Source organism: Tiliqua scincoides, chromosome 2 (assembly GCF_035046505.1).
Source record: "Tiliqua scincoides isolate rTilSci1 chromosome 2, rTilSci1.hap2, whole genome shotgun sequence".
Classification (NCBI taxonomy): domain Eukaryota; kingdom Metazoa; phylum Chordata; class Lepidosauria; order Squamata; family Scincidae; genus Tiliqua; species Tiliqua scincoides.
This window is the reverse complement of record NC_089822.1, coordinates 145164697-145185566: the sequence shown is the minus strand read 5'-3', so window position 1 is coordinate 145185566 and position 20870 is coordinate 145164697. Positions and strand designations below refer to the sequence as shown.

General features: G+C 43.0%; 1 protein-coding gene across 1 annotated transcript in view; it reads left to right on the top strand.

The window, feature by feature from the left end:
* The first annotated feature begins 9725 nt into the window (after positions 1 to 9725).
* Positions 9726 to 20870, top strand: part of LOC136639387 (cholesterol transporter ABCA5-like) — a 45833-nt gene continuing 34688 nt past the window's right edge. Inside the window, exons 1-6 of the mRNA XM_066613533.1 lie at positions 9726 to 9845; positions 12778 to 12979; positions 13944 to 14105; positions 15150 to 15247; positions 16653 to 16882; positions 19781 to 19922. Coding sequence (XP_066469630.1) covers positions 9741 to 9845; positions 12778 to 12979; positions 13944 to 14105; positions 15150 to 15247; positions 16653 to 16882; positions 19781 to 19922 — 939 coding nt within the window. The 5' untranslated portion in view covers positions 9726 to 9740. The remainder of the gene's footprint in view (positions 9846 to 12777; positions 12980 to 13943; positions 14106 to 15149; positions 15248 to 16652; positions 16883 to 19780; positions 19923 to 20870) is intronic.

Genomic DNA, 20870 nt, shown 5'->3' with positions numbered 1-20870 from the left:
AAGAACAGGCCCTCATAATCTCCACTTGGCCAGCAAGCATTGCAAATTGGATACGCCAACTTCAGCGTGCAAGAGCCCAATCCTATGCATGTCTGCTCAGAAGTCAGTCCCATTATAAGTCAATGGGGCTTACTTCCAGGAAAGTGCAGCCAGGAGGACTGTAACTCCAAGTCTGCTCCCCCTCCCCACGTTCCTTATCCAGGAGGTGGTGGGTTGCAGCGTGCAAAGCACAGCACTTGGCTGCTTGAGGTCCCAACCCTGTGCAACTTTCCAGCTCTGACGCATCCAATCCACAGCAGGGGGGCACACGCTGCATCCTGCTGCGCGGGGGCTGTCAGGAGGCCTCCTCGTGAGAAGGGAGCTTGAATTCCTTAACCTCGAGGCTGCATGTGCGCTGGAAAGTTGGTTCGGGTCGGTCGCCTGTAGGTTTTCGCTTCTGCTGGAGTGGCTGGTCCAAGGTGGAGGGAGGAGTCGTGTGACTCCCCCCGTCCTTGGACGGCGATGCGAAGGGACGCGCAGCGAAGAGGGCGGCCGTGCCACGCCGAGGGCGGGTCCTGCTGATCTCTGTGTGCAGCTGCGTCGGCCGTGGCTCAGGTAGGTGGGCGGTGAAAGCAACGGCGGCGGCGTCTTGGCACGCCTGCGCCCAGGAGGCTGCTCCGCAGGTCCCCGGGCTTGCTCGCCGGTGTAGGGACTGGTGGCGGCCGAGCTCCAAGGAGCGGGAGGCGAGCAGTGCGAAAGGCAAGGGAGCGCCCAGCCCCGGCACTGCTCTCCTCCTCCTCTGCGCACTCCAGTGGGGGCTGCGTGGTGCCTTGGCTTGGGAAACGGGGGGGAAGGGCCGGAGGGTGGCCAGACTTAGGATGCAGTCCTAGCCACACTGACCTGGGAGTAAGCCCCACTGGCTGTAATGCGACTTACTTCTGAGTAGACATGCCTAGGCTGGGGCTCTAACACTGCACGCCTCTCCACACCTTCCTGGGAGTAAGCCCCATTGACTGTAATGGTACTTACTTCTGAGTAGACATGCCTAGGCTGGGGCTCTAACACTGCACGCCTCTCCACACCTTCCTGGGAGTAAGCCCCATTGACTACAATGGTACTTACTTCTGAGTAGACATGCCTAGGCTGGGGCTCTAATACTGCAAGCCTCTCCACACCTTCCTTGGAGTAAGCCCCATTGACTACAATGGTACTTACTTCTGAGTAGACATGCATAGGATTGGGCTCCAAGGTTGCAATCCTAGCCACGCTTTCCTGGGACGAAGCCCCATTGAGTAGACATGCACAGGACTGGGCTCTTAGTGGCCTGGGCGGTGGGGTGCGGGGCTGTGCTTTCCCTCGCCTGCTGGAGCCTCTGGAGAATGGGGTCCAAACCCCCTGGCACCTCTCCAGCTGGTGCAGGGGCAGCCCCCTCTTGGAGCCGCAGGCTTTGCAAAGCCTCGTTACGAATGAGGCAGACCGTCGAGGTCGCTCTGCAGTGCTAGAGTGACAGCCCAATCCGAGGCACGTCTGCTCAGAAGTAAGCCCCTTTGTAATCAGTGGAGCTTACTCCCAGGAAAGTGTGCATCGGCTGGCAGCCTGAATGGGAGGTAGAAGCGGCGCGTATCAAGACAGGCATGGATACTACTAGGAGTATTAGTAGTGTACTACTAGGAGTAGTCCCCAGACTGCGGCATCCTGACCGCGAGAGGGTGATGCGGTTGACCTTCGGCGCGCACCGCAGGCACTGGTTTGCCACCGACCCGCTTCCCTGCTGCAGCAGGAGCCTGGCGAGCGCCTTTCGCATGCAGGTGGCTGGCCGGCCGCTCCGCTTGCCCTGCAAGCTCTCTTTCTCGCTGCCCCCCACCAACTGTAGGGTGGGGTGTGGCTTGTGGCAGACGCTATTTCTGGAGATGAGCATGTCAACAGCAGAGCATGAGAGCCTCTGGGAACTTGAGAAGCTCCAGTCACTGCCTGCCTGCGCATCCATCCGGCTTGTGGGTTTGCTTGACGTCTCTGCCCCCGCACGGATTACAGCAAGCAAGGCGCGGGTGATGCTGCACAGCCTCTAGGGCGGGGGGGAGGAGGAGGGCAAGCAAAGACTGAGGTGGGAGTGAGTAGGGAAGTTGCAGCCCGCTCCCCACCGACTTCATTGCTCTCCTGGTTGCTTGTCCTTCCTGACCTTTTAGCATCCATCGGGCTCTGCTGCTTGCAACCTCTGGTCCTGGGACTTCAGCAAGAGATGTGTGGTCTCTAGGGCCAGGACTGGAGTGTTAGGTGTTGGCTGCCAAGTCGAAGGAGGGTGCAGGGTGTGGACTCCTGCATAGTCCTCTAGCAAAGAGTTTCATCCTTCACAGGTTAGTCTCAGCCTTTTCAGATGTTTACCTGCATGGGCACCTGAGCCTTGTGAAAAGCTGTTTTTTTTTTGGGGGGGGAGGTCCTTCTCTGGGCACCAGTGTGTGAAAGTAATTTTCAGGTGCAAAGTGGGTATTTGTTTTTTGACTTGGAGGAAAGTTGGGAGTGACTTTTTGTCTGAGGGATGTGGCCAAAGAGCACTTCCTTATTGGGAGGGGAAAGGCAGGGTAGAAATGCTTCTCTTCAAAAGATTTCTCTTCCAAACCAATAACTTAATAAGTTATTGGGAAGGAGGATGGATTTGGAAGAGAAATATTAAGTGATTGGGAGGGAAGATGAATTTTGGAGAGAAATTCCACTGAGCAAGCTCTGTGTATGTCAGGGTTTGTGACTAGGCAGGAAGAGAGAGGGGGCATCTCTGTTGGCAGTTCCTGGATCCCGTACTCCTCTTGAATGGCCATGTAGAGGCAGTGCCAGAAAGCCTGATTCCAGCTTCACTTTGTCAGGCAACTGTCTATTTATCTTATTCTCTTACGTAGAGAAGACAGGCCTGGCCTCAGTGTTGTGTGTCTGTCTGTCCTGATCACCTCAAGATTGGATTACTGTAAAACACTCTGTGTGAAACTCCCTTTGAAAACAGTTCAGAAACTGGACTTAGTCAGAATTGTGACTAAGGCGAAGAATTTGGGACTCACATTACTCCCATTATTTACAAACTTCACAGACTGCCAGCTTGATTCTATGCTAATTTTCAAGGTGCTGATTTTAACCTTTAAAAGCCTTAAATAGTCTAGCACCAAGGTATCTCTGGAACCACCTCCTTGAGGCCAAAGGCCCATGTAGTTCAGCATCCTTTTTCCTGCTGTGTCCCACCAGCTGCTTCTAGGAATCCCACAAGCAGGAGAGAAGGCATATGTTTCTTCTGTCATTGTTGCCCTGCAGCTGGTATTCATTCAGAAGCATACTGCCACTGAACCCAAATATGAACCTGCCTGAGAATCCAATCTACTTTTAAGTTTCTTCACTGTGTTCCCCTGCCATCATAGGCGTGGTTATAGTTCTCTTGTAGAAAGGTGAGATATAAATAGTGGATATAAAATCTATATTTAAGGACAGAGAAGGGAATGTTGGGGGTATCAGTGCTTATGTATCAAAGTTTAAGAGGAATATCCTTTTTCATCACTCCTCTAACTAGAACTTCAAAGTTGCAATCAAGACAAAAAATAAATTAACCCCTTTCTGACCAGCCCATAGGTGTATGCATTTGGTTCCTGTTGTGCAGAAATGGCTTAAGGAGATAACTAAAGGAAGAAATATTGTAATAATGGGTGATTTAATCTGTTTTCTCATTGACTGGGTAAATCAGAGCACAATCTTATATTTGTCTACTCACAAGTAAGTCCCATGGTTTTCAATGGGACTTACTTTCAGGGAAGTGTTCAATAGCATTGCATCCTCAGTCTTGCTATTTGCCCAGTTGCCATTGGTATGACTGTGAATCCTTTTTACTCCCCCCCCCCAATTTATTTATTTTTGCTCTGCATCTGTGACTTTTGGCATCTCCAGCAGCTCTTGAGGTACCATTATCTTTTTCTGTTTAGAACGTTCCAGAAAATGAACTTATGTCATGACATACAGTTATTTCTTGATGCATTCTAAAGAAAAAAAAAAAACACCCAACAGAAGCTGCCACTGAGAGCACCATTGGCTGATGCCACTTGCAGAGGTGTATCAGAAAAGAGCCCTGTTGCCACCACCACCACCAAGTCAACTAAGTTAAACAGTCAACTAAGAGTGTTTGCAGGCAGATAGATTTGGGGACTGAATGACAAAGCTGCGGTAAATGCCCAGGCAAGTGTAAACAAAGAAGCAACATGGGTTGATGTGGTAAATTGTGCCTTGGAATACATTGCATGGAACAGATTAGAGCAGTGGTTCTCACATATTTAGCACTGGGACCCACTTTTTAGAATGAGAATCCGTCAGGACCCACCAGAAGTGATGTCATGACCAAAAGTGATGTCATCAAGCAGGAAAAATTTTTAACAATCCTAGGCTGCAATGCTACCCACACTTAGCCAGAAGTAAGTCCCACTTACTATCATAGTTAAAAAGCATATATGTAGTAGTTTGTCAAAAGTACAGGTCTGTAACATTTTCCCCAAATGCAGTCACATACCATGGTAGCATCAAGTCTAATATATTCAAAATAAAATATTGAAATGAATGGGGACCCACCTGAAATTGGTTTGCAACCCACCTAGTGGGTCCCAACCCACAGTTTGAGAAACACTGGATTAGAGGGAAGGTCATCCCTGGGCAGTGGCCATGATTTGGTGTGAGATGTATTAAGAACATAAGAACAGCCCCACTGGATCAGGCCATAGGCCCATCTAGTCCAGCTTCCTGTATCTCACAGCAGCGTACCAAATGCCCCAGGTAGCACACCAGATAACAGAGACCTGCATCCTGGTGCCCTCCTTTGCATTTGGCATTCTGACATAGCCCAAGCTAATATTACCAAGCTAGTTAGGATCAGTGGCCCCAGTACCATTACACGTGACATATATGAGTGGAAAGTTGGCCAGAAAGTCTAATCCATTCACAATTTATTTTAAAAATGGGAGCTGTTAAAAAAAAAATTGAGGGAACTTGCGAGTGAAAAGTGTAAAAAGGCAGAAGGTTTAAATTTCTTCAGGACTCTTGGAAGATATTTAAAACCGCAAGAAGAGAAGTCTAGATAAATGCATACCCAGATTTGGAAAAGTACTAACCAGCCTGAAAAAATGCCAGTGAGGTAAACATGCACAATCAAGCATGGAAGCTATAAAAAGCAAGGAGTTGTTTTTTTTTTAAGTAGAAGTCTTGTTTAAATAAGGAAAACAAGAAGGACCACAACAATAAATGTAAGTGGTTAATAAGACAGGCACAAAAAAATTAGAGGTAAATACTATATTGCGAAAAATATATGAACCCAAAATAAAAATTTATGTAAAAGCATTAGAAGCAAGAAACTAGCCAGGGAGGTGATCAGTTTGTTAATGACAGAAGTGTAGATGATTGCTGAAGGAGAACAGGGAGATTGCAGAGAAGTTGAAGGGCAGCCCAGTCCTAAGCTTCCCAGCACCAGTCTACTGCTACTGGGAAGCAGTTGCTGGGAAGCAGCTGGAAGTCTTGTTGGGGGAAAGGGACAATGGGGCTTCTGAAGTCTGCACCTGCTATTTTGCTGGCAGAGACTTGAGAGACTCCTTCTGGCCTGATATGGTGTTCAGGATATGATGGAGCAGATCTCTGTGGCTCCCAGCCCCGTTCCTCCCCCTACCCTCAGTCTGCTCTCCACCCACCCCCCAGAGACTGTGCCACTGCCCAGTGGTTGCACTTACCCCTGGTGGCAGCATGTACTTCCTGCTGGCACTGGGCCCAGCACCTGACTGGCATGGGCCCAGCTCCAGCGCTCCCTGCTCACCAGGTGCCGTAAAAATGCTTTATACCTCTCAGTGCCAGTGCTGAGCCAGTTTAGGCTCAGAATTCCTTGCATGACTGTGGAATATCTTGGACCTATGCCAACAACTGAGCTACTTTTTTTTGAGGGGGCATCTGAAGAACTAAGTGAAATAGAAAGAGATAAAGTTCTAGAGGAAAGTGATACATTTAAAACTAACAAGTCACAGAGACTTCATCATATTTACCCCAAAGCCTTAAAGAACTCAAATGTGAAATCGTTAATCTAACAAAAATATACAATTTATCATTAAAATCAGGCTATGTATCAGAGGATTGGGCAGTAAGGATTCCGGAAAGGACTAGGCAATTACAGGTCCATTCATTTAATAGCTGTCCCAGGGAAATGGATGAAAAGCATTATTAAAGCTAAATTATTAAACAGGATGATGAAGCTGTCTTCTACAAAAAAGTACTTAGCAACTTCTTGGATTTCTGAGTGGTGGAGTCTAGAAGGGATTGTGACGGGCTCCAGAGGAATCTCTCTAGACAGGGAGAATCGGCAACAAAATGGGCTTTGCCTCGATGTAAGCAAGTGTAAAGTAATAATAATAATAGTAATGCACATTTAGGCAAGAAGTCAAAATTTCACATATACTTAATGGGTTCTGAGCTGTTTGTGACAGATCAAGAGAGAGATCTTGGGGGAGTGAGAAAGTGTTGACCCAGTGTATGGCAGCTGTGAAGAAGGCAAATTCCCTGCTTGGGGGCTGAGAATAAAATGGCCAGTATAATGCCATTGTGTAAATCAGTAGTACGATCACATCTGGAGTATTGTGTCCACTTCTGGTTGCAACATCTCAAAAAGGATATAGTGGAACTGGAAAAAGTACAGAAAAGAGTGACTCAAATACTTACTGGCTTAGGGCACCTCCCTTATGAGGACCGGCTACGTTTGTAGCTCTTCATTCTAGAAAGAAGGCGCCTGAGGGGGGACATAATTGACCTATGCTGTCGCAAAATGGCTGCCGATGGAGCGCTCCAGTGGATGGGGAGGCTCCACTCCATAGGAGGGGCTGGATCCGGCAGTAAAGGCATGTCCTGCATATCATCTCCTCCAGCGGCAGCCTCCACGTCCCTTTTCTCTCCTCAGACTTGCACCAGCAAAATCACTGGGCAGGTCTGAGGAGACCTATTGCAGAGTGGAACACTTACAGACGGTAAGGGGAATTAAATCTCCTTTCAGTTCTGAAGCCTCCTGATCTGCCCCCCCACCATGAGATATAGCATACTTGTTTTTGCACTAGTGGGGGGGGGAGAATAGGGATGGGTTCTCTGGCATACAAAATTATGCATGGAATGGTTAGAAGGAAGTTCTTTTCTCTCTTAACAACACCAGAACCAGGGGACATCCAATAGGGGTCGGAGAGTTAGAACAGACAAAAGAAGACATTTCTTTATCCAGCAGGTAATTAACCTGTGGAACTCCTTGCCACAGGATCTGGTGATGGCACCTGGCCTAGATGCCTTTAAAAGGAAATTGGGCTGATTATGGAGGAAAAGTCCATCACAGGTTACAAGCCATGATGGCTATATGCAACCTCTGAGCTTTAGATGTAGCCTACCTCTGAATGCCAGGTGGCAACAACATATGGTTTTATTTTTGTTTTGAATTCTCCCTGAGGCATATGGTCAGCCACTGTGAAATACAGGAAGCTGGACTAGGTGGACCATTGGCCTGATCCAGCTGGGCTCTTCTTACGTTATTAGCTGAGAGCATCAAGAAGCACGTGGATAGGGATAATCTGGAAGATGTTATATATTTGGAATTCCAAAAGGATTTGAACAAAGCCAAAAGATCTTTGGTTAAAAACAATGTGCAGCTTTCACATACGCTGGCATTCTTGGAGAACATTTGGAAGATTTGGGTATAACACCTGAACACCCAGTGATCCCCCTCCTTCTGCCGGCAGCAGTAGCCTTGGTGGTGGAGAGGTGCAGGCACTAAGGAGGTGGGGGGAGATGCTCATCAGTTTGCAGAGAGGATGACATAAGGAGGTGTGGTTTGGGGCACATTAGCTGAGGAACTGTAATTTACAGTCCACTGCCTGGAAGACTCTGATTGTTTTTGGGGACTACAACATTACAAAGCATGACATGAAGAGCCCCAGGTTGGAGCTGGTTAAGAGGTGGGGTTTATCTCCATTGTTTCACTTCATTCAGAAGGGCCACTTAAAAAAAAAATCCCCATTCAGTCCTCTCAGGCTCCAAGCTGGGGGTTGCTGTTTTGTTGCTGCAGTTGCTCAAAGCACCTCAGTAGCACAACACCAAGACAATTCCCCCTCTCTAACTCCAAATTTGGGATGGGGCATGGGGATAGAAACTGTATGGAGGCACTGCATGAGATTATTATTATTATTAACAGCATTTTTATACCGCTTTTCAACTAAAAGTTCACAAATCGTTTTACAGAGAAAAATCAAATAACTAAATGGCTCCCTGTCCCAAAAGGGCTCACAATCTAAAAAGATGCAAAATGAATACCAGCAGGCAGCCACTAGAACAGACAGTGCTGGGGTGAGGTGGGCCAGTTACTCTCCCCCTGCTAAATAAAGGAGCACCCACTTGAAAAAGTGCCTCTTACCCAATTAGCAGGGGTAGAGATCAGAGAGCAAGGAGAAGGATAGGGGCAGTAGTGTAGCTGGAGGGGGTGCAAAACATTGTTTTGCATGGCGCCTCACTACAGTATGCAAGTGGCTCTTCCCTCTCCCCTTCTGAGCCATTCTGGGCACTTCAGCATTTGCCCTAGCGGCTGGAAGAGGGAGGGGTCACTTGCATGTTGAGGTGAGGTGCCATGCAAAACTTTGTTTTGTACCCCCTCTAGCTGCACTACTGGATATTTACAGTTTGGGTGGACTCCTAAGACCAACTACTGTAGAACTGAAATGCAGGAAGGGATGCCCCAATTCTGTAGGCTGTAAGGGTCAAATTAGAAGTGTGTAGGAATAGGTTTTGTTAGTACTTTGCTGCACGATAGTTTTGTTCCTGATGCCCCCCCCCACGCTGAAAATCAATAGGTTTCTTTTCAACTCAAAATAAGCTTGTGTGGGATAAAAGCCTTGCACTTTGGATCAAAACCACATCATATAATTAGACAAACATCCAATTTGACCCTAAATCACCTCAAGCTCTGGCAAAACATCTACTTATCTTTTAGGAGATCCTGAAACAGCCATCATAACAACATGAACATCTAATCCTGAATTTGGAAAACAGCCTCTTTTCCTATTGTTTTTATTTGCCTTGCCAGTCTTCATCAGAGTTTCTGTGGTTTTTATCCATCTGATACCCCAAGTTATATTTTAAAATTCTCTAGTCTGGGTGGTAGCTCTTAACCATTCCCTATTGCTTTTGTTGAGTATTTTTAATTTGGCTGAGACAGCCCTTGGCTGACTCTTACTTTCACCATCAACTCAATAATACTGTAATAAAGATTTATATAACATGTTCAAATGTTCAAGGCATTTTCCAGAAATCATTTTGAGATGATTAAAGAAACCAGTGTCAGTTAAACTTGGATCTTTCACATCATAGATTAGTTTTGTTTATGCTTGCAGACTGGATGAAAAAACTGTATTTCTTATGTGCAAATGCAAAATTTGTTGAACAATAGCATGATAATATTTGGATGTGCTTTGTTCTTCAAAACACTAAAGATTCTGGATCAAGATTTGGATGCTTCTCAACTGCCAGCATATGTTTCCCATCTACCTGTAATTGAACAATAAATACATAAAGAACAGGTATTCAAGGAATTTTGTTTCTCAGACATTTATATGATGCCACTCATTAATTGTGGAGTTATGAAGTGAATGAAAATGTTCTTTATTAACATGATATTAATGTTTGGCATTTTGAAAGGTACACATTAATTTTGTGCATCACATAAGGAAGACTACGTATGAAAAATGTCTACAGATACTCCAAGACAAGTAGGAGTATGGCGACAAACACGAGCTCTTTTGTACAAGAACTGCCTTGTTAAATGGAGGACAAAAAAAACTAGCATCCAGGTGAGTTGTGTTTACCAGTGTTCTAACTTTTATGGTTATGCGTTCTAGGTTTACAAGTAGGTGAAGGAATATTCTCTAAGGAGTAATATGTGGAAACCGTCCATAAGCAGATGATATTGCATTAACAGTTATAGGCCCATTAAAATTCACAGCACAGACAATTTTCATAAATTAGCTGGACTAAATAGAAAGAACTGAAATACAACTGAAAAAGGAATCAAAGCAAGATGCTGAAAATGAGTTGTTAGGCCATTTGCAAGTAGGCTGAAAAGATTGTTACTTAGGGATTAATCAGACAAAAAATGAAAATGCAGTGTGTATAGATAATTATAAAAAACTGTACAGAACCTACAGATGTTCAAGTGATGAACATCCAACTTAGAAACAGGCTTGGTTGGGGCTTTGAAGCAGGTGCAGTTGTGAAGACAGTGGAAGCTGCTTGGATAGTTCAACAGCTAGCTCAATGGGAGCAGCTCAGTAACTTGGAAAATAGTGACCCCTGTGGCAACAGGGAAAAGCAACAACTCAGTAATGTTGGATAACATTGAAAATCTGGGAATTCCTGGGGGCAGAAGGAGAAAATGCAGGAAGCAGTCAGCATGGCCAAGGGTGATCTGGCACATGGATAACTGAGATTTTGTGAGCATTATCCCCTATAAGCAAGGGAATATTAATACTGTAAGAGAAAAAACAGGCCCTGAATGTAGGTGGCCAACAATGGAATTATACATCACAGCCACCTTTTATGCTACCAAGTAGGAAAAAAGGGTTAAAACTCAGTTTGATAAGCACCCAGTAACAACTTACCATCTGTTCTCTTTAGAAAGCAAACACAGAAAATTTCACAATCTAAAGGTCTAGTCCTATCCAGCTTTCCAGTGCTGATGCAACCTAATGCAGCCCCAGAGTAAGGGATCAAATGTTCCCTTACCTTGAGTGGGCCTCTGAGTTTCCCCCAACCACAGGATGCATGTAGTGCACATGTCATTGGCCTGGCTGCATTGGTACTGGAAAGTTGGATAGGATTGGGCCCTTAATCTTACAATTTAATTATGATTAATGTGAATAAATATTAAGATAGCACCCTTCTGTGTTGTATTTGCCTTGGCCCGGTGTACACTGAAAAGTCATACTTTTGCTCACAGGAAAGACTTTAGAATTACACTGGCTCCCTGAGTTACAGATAATTGTATTGGCACTTTTGTACCAATGCCGTGCAACCTTGGGTGGTATGACACAGGCATGATAGCATTGAACCAGCAAGAACCTGGTGCTTTGATTTAAGTACATTTCATCTTGTACATTTCATCAGTACAAGTACATCAGTACAAGTACAATGTACATTCAAGTACATTTTATCAGTACATTTCATCTCAACTCCCTGAAATCTAACCTTTACTTAGTGTATAGGACAATGAACAGTGAAATAAAGAGATGGCAAAAATCACATTTTTTATTTTATGCATTACATATTGCAGCAATATGCAATGCAGTTCAAAATATTTTATTGAAATGAAACTTTGTGTTTCCAATCTTTGCCAATTAAACTACACAGTCACTTAAGTCCTATCTAACCTAACCCTTCCCTACTATTCCTTGGGACAGGGGTGTCAAACATAAGACCCGGGAGCCAGATGCAGCCCATGGAAGTTCTTTATCTGGCCCTCTGACTCTCCCAGCACCATCAGCTGCTCTCACCTGCTGAAGTGTCACTGCTGAAAGGGTAGCCTGTGTGTTAATTGGGCTCTCCCATATGTTGAAAATATGATCAAGATTTGCATATTTTCTCTTCTGTCATTTGCAGCTAATGAGTTCCTAAGTAGGAAAAAAGTGCTTATTTCTGGTTATGACCTGTGCAATGACATCACTTCTGGTCCTCAGCAGGCATCATGGATGCTGTTCAGCCCGCTGTATGAAATGAGCTTTACACCTCTGCCTTAGAGAGTTACTCCTGCCTTCATCGGCTCTCTCATTGGTGTTGCATTTCTTTGCATTTGGAGATGTGTTCACTGTCTGAAGCGGGATTAGGAAATGGTGTATACTGGCTCTTCATTTTCCCTCCCATGATATAACCCCTTCTCCTCTCTGTTTTGGCCTCTCTGCTGGTCGAATTTCACCGGTATCTGGTGATATCAGTATAGAGTCCACAGCGATCCATCTTTGGGAGACGTTTGCATTGTGTAGCAGTTTGACACTGCTTGGGAAGCACACAAGGCTTGGACCTTGTGGCTTGATGGGAGAGTGCAAAAAGCAGAAGCACTCTGAGGGTTGAGAGTGGAGCTGAAACTGCCAGGGGCAGAGCAAATGAAAGAGACCCGGCAGACATTCAGAGGGTTGATGCAGGGAGGCTTGAAGCTGGAACAGATCTGAGCTCTCGCCCCGCCTCTACCAAGCTTTATTCATTCTTAAACATGTCGTAATACTGTGCAATACAAGTTACACTAACAGCTCTTCACTGGTCCTGACTGACTCTAGCTAACCACAAAACATTCTTGAGATTATAACCGCTCAGCATCCTGTTATTCCCAGCGCTGGGCTTGAAGAGAGTGTCAGCATATTTCAAGGCTGCGCAGAATGAGTCCTGCGCAGACGCAGAGTGTGCTCTGCTTTGTTGTTGTCAAATATGCCAAGGCATCTCAAAGCCCAGCGCCTGTGCACATAAATACCACACATTGATTGGGCCATTTTTGTACTAGCATCTTAAGTATAGGATTGGGATGCATGAAAAGTACAAGTTTTTATGTTTGTTTGACAGCACTATCAGCAAAATTCTGTTTATATCTATGCTTTGTAGTTAACTTTAATGTTGCAACCTGGTCTTAGTTAATGTGTGCTTAAACCTGTTGTCTTCATTTGGATTGTGTGCAAGAATGCATCTGTATTTGGTTTTTATTGATCACTGATTATTTAACTTGTTGTTTCATTTGTACAGGAAGTCCTGATTCCACTTACCTTATTAGGTATGCTCATAATAGTGAGTACTCTGCAGCCAAACAAAAAACAGGACGCGGTGCCTGATTCTGGTCTTGCAACTGCAAATCTCTCCATCTTCTCTTCATTTATTGTTGGCTATATGCCAGCAAATAATATGACAAGAAAAATCATGCACCAAGTGTCTTCCAAATGCTTTGAAGGTAATCAATCATTTAGTACATTTCTATCCCACTCTTTGACTTGAGTGGCTTACCATATTGATAAAAGGCAATGAATACTTGAAAGTTCTACTCATCATTTTCTTATGTTTCTAAACAAAGCACAATAATAAAACCTGCCTGATTCCTTCACAGAGCTGTTGGTGTAATTTAGCATTGTGTAATGGTAGGAAAGGGGTTCTAGCTGAACTTCTTCCAGTTGCAGCAAAGCAGGCGTTTGCTTTCTTTTTCTGCTTTCCTGCCTTCCTCACAGTTGATATTTAATGAACTTCTGCAGGCAAAGCCTGTCTCCTACCACTGGGCTATGGCCTCACCTTCTCTGGAGTTGGTGTTCTCCTGCAAGACTGAATCCAGCTTGTTCCACGTATCAGGAGAACTCTGGAAGAACAGGGTTCCTACCAAATTCCTTCTCTTCACTGCTGCAGACCAGGTGCCTTCAGTGCTTAATCCCACAAATAGGTCACATAGCATTTATATTTTCCAGAAAACAAAAAAGTTTTCAATTCCCTTCCTATATGCAAGCAGCTGGATGAATACACCTACAGCTAGCCTGGGTCTAGCAAGCAGGATGGAGTTTTGTGACCTTCATGTTTTCTGACTCTACTGAGTGAAAGTTCTAACCTCTTCCATAATATTGCCAGTTTGGGCATTGTTTGATTGGGAAATTCTTATCTAGAATGTGGAGCACAGGGCTCTGATCTAAAGGATTAGACTTTTAAAAAAAGTTTCTCTCCTTCATTATAAATATAAGAAAGCTGTGTTCATTTTATAGAATGTAGTAAATCTTGTATAGATGTACCGTTTTAATGTGTGTGTGAAAAGAAGAGTCTTGTACGTTGGACATCTAGGCTAATGGGATAGCAGTTAAAATACAGGATTATGCTTGTCATAGATGTTGACATATGTATTCAGAGATAAGAATGAGTAGGGTAACTTTGTTTTACAGGGATAAATACGGAAGAATTTATAAGTGCGCCAGAAATGCAACAGGCTAGTCTTAATAGTCCCCAAAATTTTGTTGGTGTAATTTTCAAGGAGCCGATGTCCTATCACCTCAGATTTCCTCCTACCAAGGTTCCATTATCTTCAATCTATATGGAATCAAGAGGTAAATAAAAGAAGTATATGAAATAAGAGCACCCATTATTTTTTTAACAGCTAAATGTAGAGATGTGGTCTTGTTTTGTCTTTGTCATTCTCTTGACTACAAGTACTTGTAGAAATGTGTTGCCTAAGATGATGGTACAAAAAAACTGTCTAGTAATAATGAACATTTAGAACTGTTTTGCATGCCATAATTTTAGGTCATGTGATGGTTTCTAAGCTGCTTCCAGACATCCAGCATCTTTAAATTCTTTTGCTTCAGTAGGTACATATAGAAACCATTACTATATTACAGTTTTAGGGCAAACCACATGTTATGATGTGTTAGTTTAGCCCAGTTCTTTTCTTTCCTTCATGCTTGCAATAGTACTTTGTAGGCTCCTGAAAAAGTATAAAACCATGGTGGGAGATAGGCAGACATTAGCACTTTGCCCTGTTCCTGTTCTGATCCAAATTGCACCCTCCTCCTATTTTAATCAGAAAACGTTTTAATGAAAAGATTTTAAAGAATTAAAATAGCATAGGGGTGTATACGATTGGGATCAGAATTGTAATGGGGGCAAAGTACTGTGGTTTCATGTCATTTTGAATGCCCCTCTAGTGCTATTGTAAAAAGAAAAGATTTGGGTAAAAAAAAACATTTAGCAAAACATTGCTTCACCCTTAGTCATGCAGTAATTTTGCAGTATAATGTGTTTAAGAGGTCCTGTGGGCCTTTGCAGAATTTGCTAAAAATACTAGTTTCTTGCTGATGATTTTCTTTGTAATCTTAGCAACTTTATTTTTATAAAGCTATCTTGAATGTTTAAAATACCAACAAAGCCTGTTGTTATGGTGAATGTGATCTTGATCCCCAAGCATGATAGGGCAATCTACCTGCATGGTAATTAAAACAGTGGGGATGAACTGACTACATACTTTTTTATATGTACTCATAGTATCAGAATGTGTGCAGGACCACATGTCAAGCCAGCCTGAATACTTGGAAATAGTTATGAAAAAAATATATTCAAGTTCTTGTTTAATAATTTGACTTGATTTTCTATAGCTAGTTGTTCACACCCAGCTGCGATATGTGCAGCCGAACTGTATTGGCATTCTGGATTCACAGCTCTACAGATTTGTATTGATGCAGCAATTATACAGGTAAATGTGAATGATCCTAAACAGAACATTGTCCTGAAAAGCAAGATAAAAATGCATTAAATAAATTGGTCACATTAAATGATGGCGGGGGAAACTGAAGTATTGATATTGAACTGAAGTAACTTTTTTACTGAATTTTTAAAAGAAGTTTAATGAATGTGGTGGTTTTGCCTAAATGAGTGGCAGTCATGGGTGCCTTCGTGACTGAATACTTAAGTTTATCTGATGATTTCCATAACAAAATCCCTGCCCTTAACTGGACATTAAAAAGAAATTCTGAATGGTGCCACATATGTTCACATCGATGTGTCCTGTGGATAAACCCACAACAAAATGTGGCCAGTTATATAACCCACAGTTATATAACTGTGGAGTTATGTGTATCTCCACAGGCTGATTCCATCTTATAAACTATGGCTATAAGCTTTATGCCCTGCAGCGTATTCACTATTGCTATGAAGCTTGAATTTGCCAGAAGAGAAAATCAGGGTCTCCTCTAAGGAGCTCTTCAGTGAAATATTCCTTATGTTCTAATCTCTCTATCACAAGTGGCTAAAAACATTGCCAGCAATCACGTCCTGCCACATTCATGATATTTCCTTTGAGAAGGAAATACTGAAACAGTGCCTAATTACTGCAATTAGTATGTCCATTCTTTCATAGTAAAATAATTTGGTGACCTTTTGTGGAGATGGATTTTAGCTGTTGACCTGTTCCTGTGAATGCTCCAATGCATCTACAGATTGTGACATCACTTTAAGAATCTTAACAATTTTTGAAAACCAGGGCATAACAATGTGGATGTATCTTTTAGCCATAATAGGTAGTTTTGGAACAGCCCAATCCTATGCTTCCCAGCACCCGCTGGAGCAATGGTGCCAAAGTGACAAATGCTGGGAAGCCCCCAGGGGTCTCCTCGGGGAAGCACCAAGCTCTGCAATGGGGCTTCTCGAGTCTGTGCTGGCTGTTTTGCCAGCACAGTCTTGAGAGACTCTGTGTTGGGCTTTTCAACCCAACACAAAGTTCAGGATGTGGTGGAGCAGAGCTCTGCCAGCTCTGACTCCTCCCACCCCAGCTCCCCCCTGCCTCACCCCCTAGAGGCTGCACCGCTGCCCAGAGGTTTCACCCCCCGGCAGCAGCACGTCCTCCTCCTGCCAGCACTGGGCCTGGTACCTGACTGGCACCAATGCTCCATACTCTCCCGGTGCCAAAAACGTACTTTACAACATATTTACAGCACCCAGCAGTATGCCAGTGCTTCTCAAAGACAGGATTGGGTTGTTAGCTAGGTAAAGCACAAACGTTGGCATATTCTGGTTTATGACTTAATTGCAAATAGAAAATACCTATTAAAAACCTGCATCTATGAAGATGTACTTTAATTTCTTAACATTTCTTTTCTTAGTTGAAGACTAATTATTCAGTATTCGAAGACCTAGAAACAACAAAAGCTGTCATGATGGGAAAGTCTTCCTCTGTGGAAATAGACAATTTTCTTCGTGCAGTCATTTTAATTTATCTAGTAATTGCCTTTTCACCCTTTGGGTATTATTTGGCAATCCATATTATGGCAGAAAAAGAAAAGAAGTTGAAAGAATTTTTAATGATAATGGGACTCCATGACACTGCCTTTTGGTATGTATGTTCTCTAGTTCTTTGATGTTAAATAGAGTAGATGGCATGTTATCTCTTTATGTCATTTATGACCCGGTCCTATCCCAATAGAAGTGCTGTTCTACCAGTGAGTGCAGCAAAGCCAGCTGGCAGCTATGCATGCAGGCCACCAGAGAGGCCACTGTCAGCACTACTGAGTTGGCTATGGGGGCAAGCAGTGGGTGAAACGGGAGCATTTCTGGGGATGGGAGAGAGGAACTGGGCAGCAGGGAAAAGGCAAGAGGGGGTGAATTTAGGGGCAACAGTGCATACCAGATCTTATCCTCTCCTTCATATACCTCCCACTACATTTTCCTCCTCTGACATACGCCGCCAAAATATGTGACATATGTCTGAGAAGAGCCATAGGACATAAGAGATAGTATGCATTAACTTTGTTTAGCTCTTGTCTGTCTTCAGCTCACCCCTCCACCATAGGATGAAGCATATACCTTTTTGGTACAGCTCCATTGACACTGGTGGCAGGAGATAGGATTGGGCTGTTAGTTATGCTACTCTGGGGAAAAGAAGCATATAATGTTTTAGTCTTAATATTTATTCTCAAGGGAACACAAGATGTTCTTGTGGCACACTTTTTGTGCTAATAATGAGTTAATTTAATCCAGCTATAAATGATAACATTTTTGTAACTTAACTTGCGGCTTATGTAACACAAGCATTTAATATAAGCCTAATGCAGTCTAATCATTGTAGGTTCTGGTAAGTAAATAAATAGTTGGCTGCTACCTTAACCATCTGATAATTTAATAAACGTGGTCTATTTAAAAATAATTAAAATCTGGTGTCTTAATTGGATCACTCTACCAGCAAACCAGTGAGTTGGGTTGCCAGAGCTCCAGGAATTGACATAAATCTCCAGGTAGTGACTGAAAGCTGTCCTGTAGGTTTTAACAGGGCCTCTGGCAATTATCAGTGTTTCAACAAGCTGGAAAATAAATCTCCAAGATTCGCTTCAATCATACCAGTGAATATATAACTTTTGCCAGCCTGCTGGCTTGAGCTGGAAATGTCCTCAGCATCTGGAGAGTCTTGGTCCTGGTTAGGCTATAAAGCCTGAAGTGCTATTGGAAGGTCACTGTTTGAAGTGTGTTGCCTCCTTTGGGGAAGCCTAGAGCATCGATATTTTCTTCATCCCAAGTTTTTTGATTTTAATTTTGATGAGCTTTCACCTGGTACATTGGTGCATTCCTGCAGAATGACAACATTAAAAGATAAAATACAGAATGAACATTTTTGTCTGCCATGGAAACATTACATTTTTTACAAATTAAAAATGTTCAAAGGGTGCAGAAGACACCTTTTTTCTTCTTCTTGTTTTTCTGTAACAGCATACTGAAACACTGCTTCAAAGGAAGATAAAAGCACCTTTCTTCCTTTGTTTTTTTTTTTAAACTTGACCTTAATGTAATGACTTTTCTTTTTTTGAGTCCCTTAAATATTGCATACAGCACAGATGCCAGAAATCCAATTTCAGAATAATGATGGTTTCTGAAATTTTTTGTACTGCTTCAGCAATTTGAAAACCCTAAAATCTGTGACAAAACTTGGCAAAGGAGAATTTTGTAAGCATCTAACAATTCTAGAAGAATATGCTGATTTGGTATGCAAACCAGAGACCTAGAGGCTAAATGATACAGGAATGCACACTCTTACCAGGAAGCAAGTACAAATTAGCTCTATGGGATATTTAAGTCAAATGGCTAGGACTGTGACATTAGAGGAAACTGTGCATAGTATCAAAAGAATTCTAATGTCCATGAGCAGCTTGGTGGAGTAAGTAATTAAGTACTTCATGTATTTTCAGATTACTGAATATCTTCCTAATGAAGACAAATTGGGTGCTTTAATAATAATATTTAGCATTGGTATAATACAGTGCGTTCAGAGAGTACAAGTAACTTCATTCAGTTAACCTATTGTTGTCCTTACAACAACCCTGTAAGGCAGTAGTTCACAAACTTTTTAGCACCAGGACCCACTTTTTAGAATGAAAGTGTGTTAGGACCCACTGGAAGTGATGTCATAAACCTAGAAATGATGTCATGGCCACAAGTGACACCATCAAGTAGGGACGTTTCAACACCCCCATACAACAAAATCTAATTAATGTGCAGTGCAATCTTAACTGCATGTTAGGGTGGTGCAAGTCCCTTGTGCCAGACTCTGAGGCACTTCATGCCTACTCACAAGCAAGCCATGCCGGTGCACAGAGGCTGAATCCTGCCTCTGTGGCGTCTTGCAGGGCGAGAATCCATTTTGACAGGCATCCTGTGCTTTAATCATGGAAGGAAACGGTTTCACAAATTCCCAATCCTATCTCTTTCTCCTAAATTCTCCCTTTTCTTGCTGTCTAAGCAAATTTATTTTTATTTAATTTAACTTTTTGTTTAATACCACAATGCATTTTGCATGAAAAACATATATAGCAATATACTATAGAATCGGTAAAACACAGGTAATAAAAAAATTAAAGTGTCAACAATAACAGTTACTTAGAATAGAACCATACTTGGAAATGATAGTAATATACCTATGAAAGCTGTTTTTGAAAAGCATCATATCCTTTTTCTTGACTTTTAGTTAATTGTGTTGATTACAAGAATTAAATATGTGTTCTATGGTTCTGTGCTTCAGTTGTTTGCAGATTAATTCAAGGATTATTTGTACAGAACTGAATAGCTGTTAATACGTTTGGCTTCAACTTAGGCTGCAATACTATGCGTACTTACCTAGGAGTAAGTTCCATTAGACTCAAAAGGACCTACTTCTGAGTAGACTTGCATAGGATTTCATTGTTAGCAATTTTATAGAGAAACTTTGGATTCATGGACTTATTATAATTTCCTTTTTCTTTCCTAGGCTGTCTTGGGTCCTGCTATACACCAGTCTGATATTTGTCATGTCCTTCCTCATGTCGGTCATTGCAACATCCTCTTCGCTCTTTCCCCAAAGTAGCAATTTGGTGATATTTCCTCTTTTTTTCCTGTATGGAATATCCACAGTAAGTGTATATGCACGCTCAGTGTCAGTGTACTGGGTTACTGTTTCAGAGTACTCTTTGCTTTTGTAGCACAGTCTGCAAATGTATGTGTGCATGTATACTTCAAGCCAGTTCTACCTCATAAACCTATCTGCCACTCACCCCAGTAGTAGATTTAACTGCAATATTCATTCCATTCTTACTTTTTACATCTAAAAGTCTTTACACATTTTTTTAAGGTGGTTACTATCAAAGGTTATAGTTCAGCTTGGCAAACTCGTAACCACTGATTTTTATGGACTTGAATTATGGTCTTTGATTCTGTTCTATCTGAGTTTCTAGGCATGACAAGGCAGCTATCTACATGAATTCCCCTGTTCACATTTAAAGTGCAGGTTACAGTGTCTGTGTATTCTGTACACCAGGTTGTCTCCAAACCACAGCCTGGGAGCCAGATGCAGCCTGGAGTGAACCTCCATCTGGCCCATGACCTGCCTCTGGACCCCTGAGAGCCTCTGACCCACTTGAATGAACACAATTGGAGCTCTGCTCCGGTCATGTCCAGAGGGTGTTCTGAGGGCTGAGGAGGAGACGTGCAGCCTTCCCAGCCCTTAGAACACCTTTAAAAGGTCTAAAAACATCGCTTCCAAGTTTTCTTGAAAAACTGGAAGTAACTTTTTGTGCCCTCTGAAGGCTTTAGATGGCTTTCTGGGGGTCAGGGAGGTCTCCCCAGCCCCCCAGAACATGCTGCAGGTGTTTCCTGTGATGTGCTGGTTCTGAGGTATTTACTCCTGTGTATTTAAGTAAGGTGCTTGGGAGGTAGGGGAATGGGAGTCCATTTGAGTGTGTGCTTTATTTCTGTGCTGTGTGTTGGTGCTTGAAGAAATCCTGGAAGTTTGAGCCCATTCATTCATTTATTCTTTCACCTTCCATCTCTAATGTATTTAAATTTTATATTTAAAATTTATT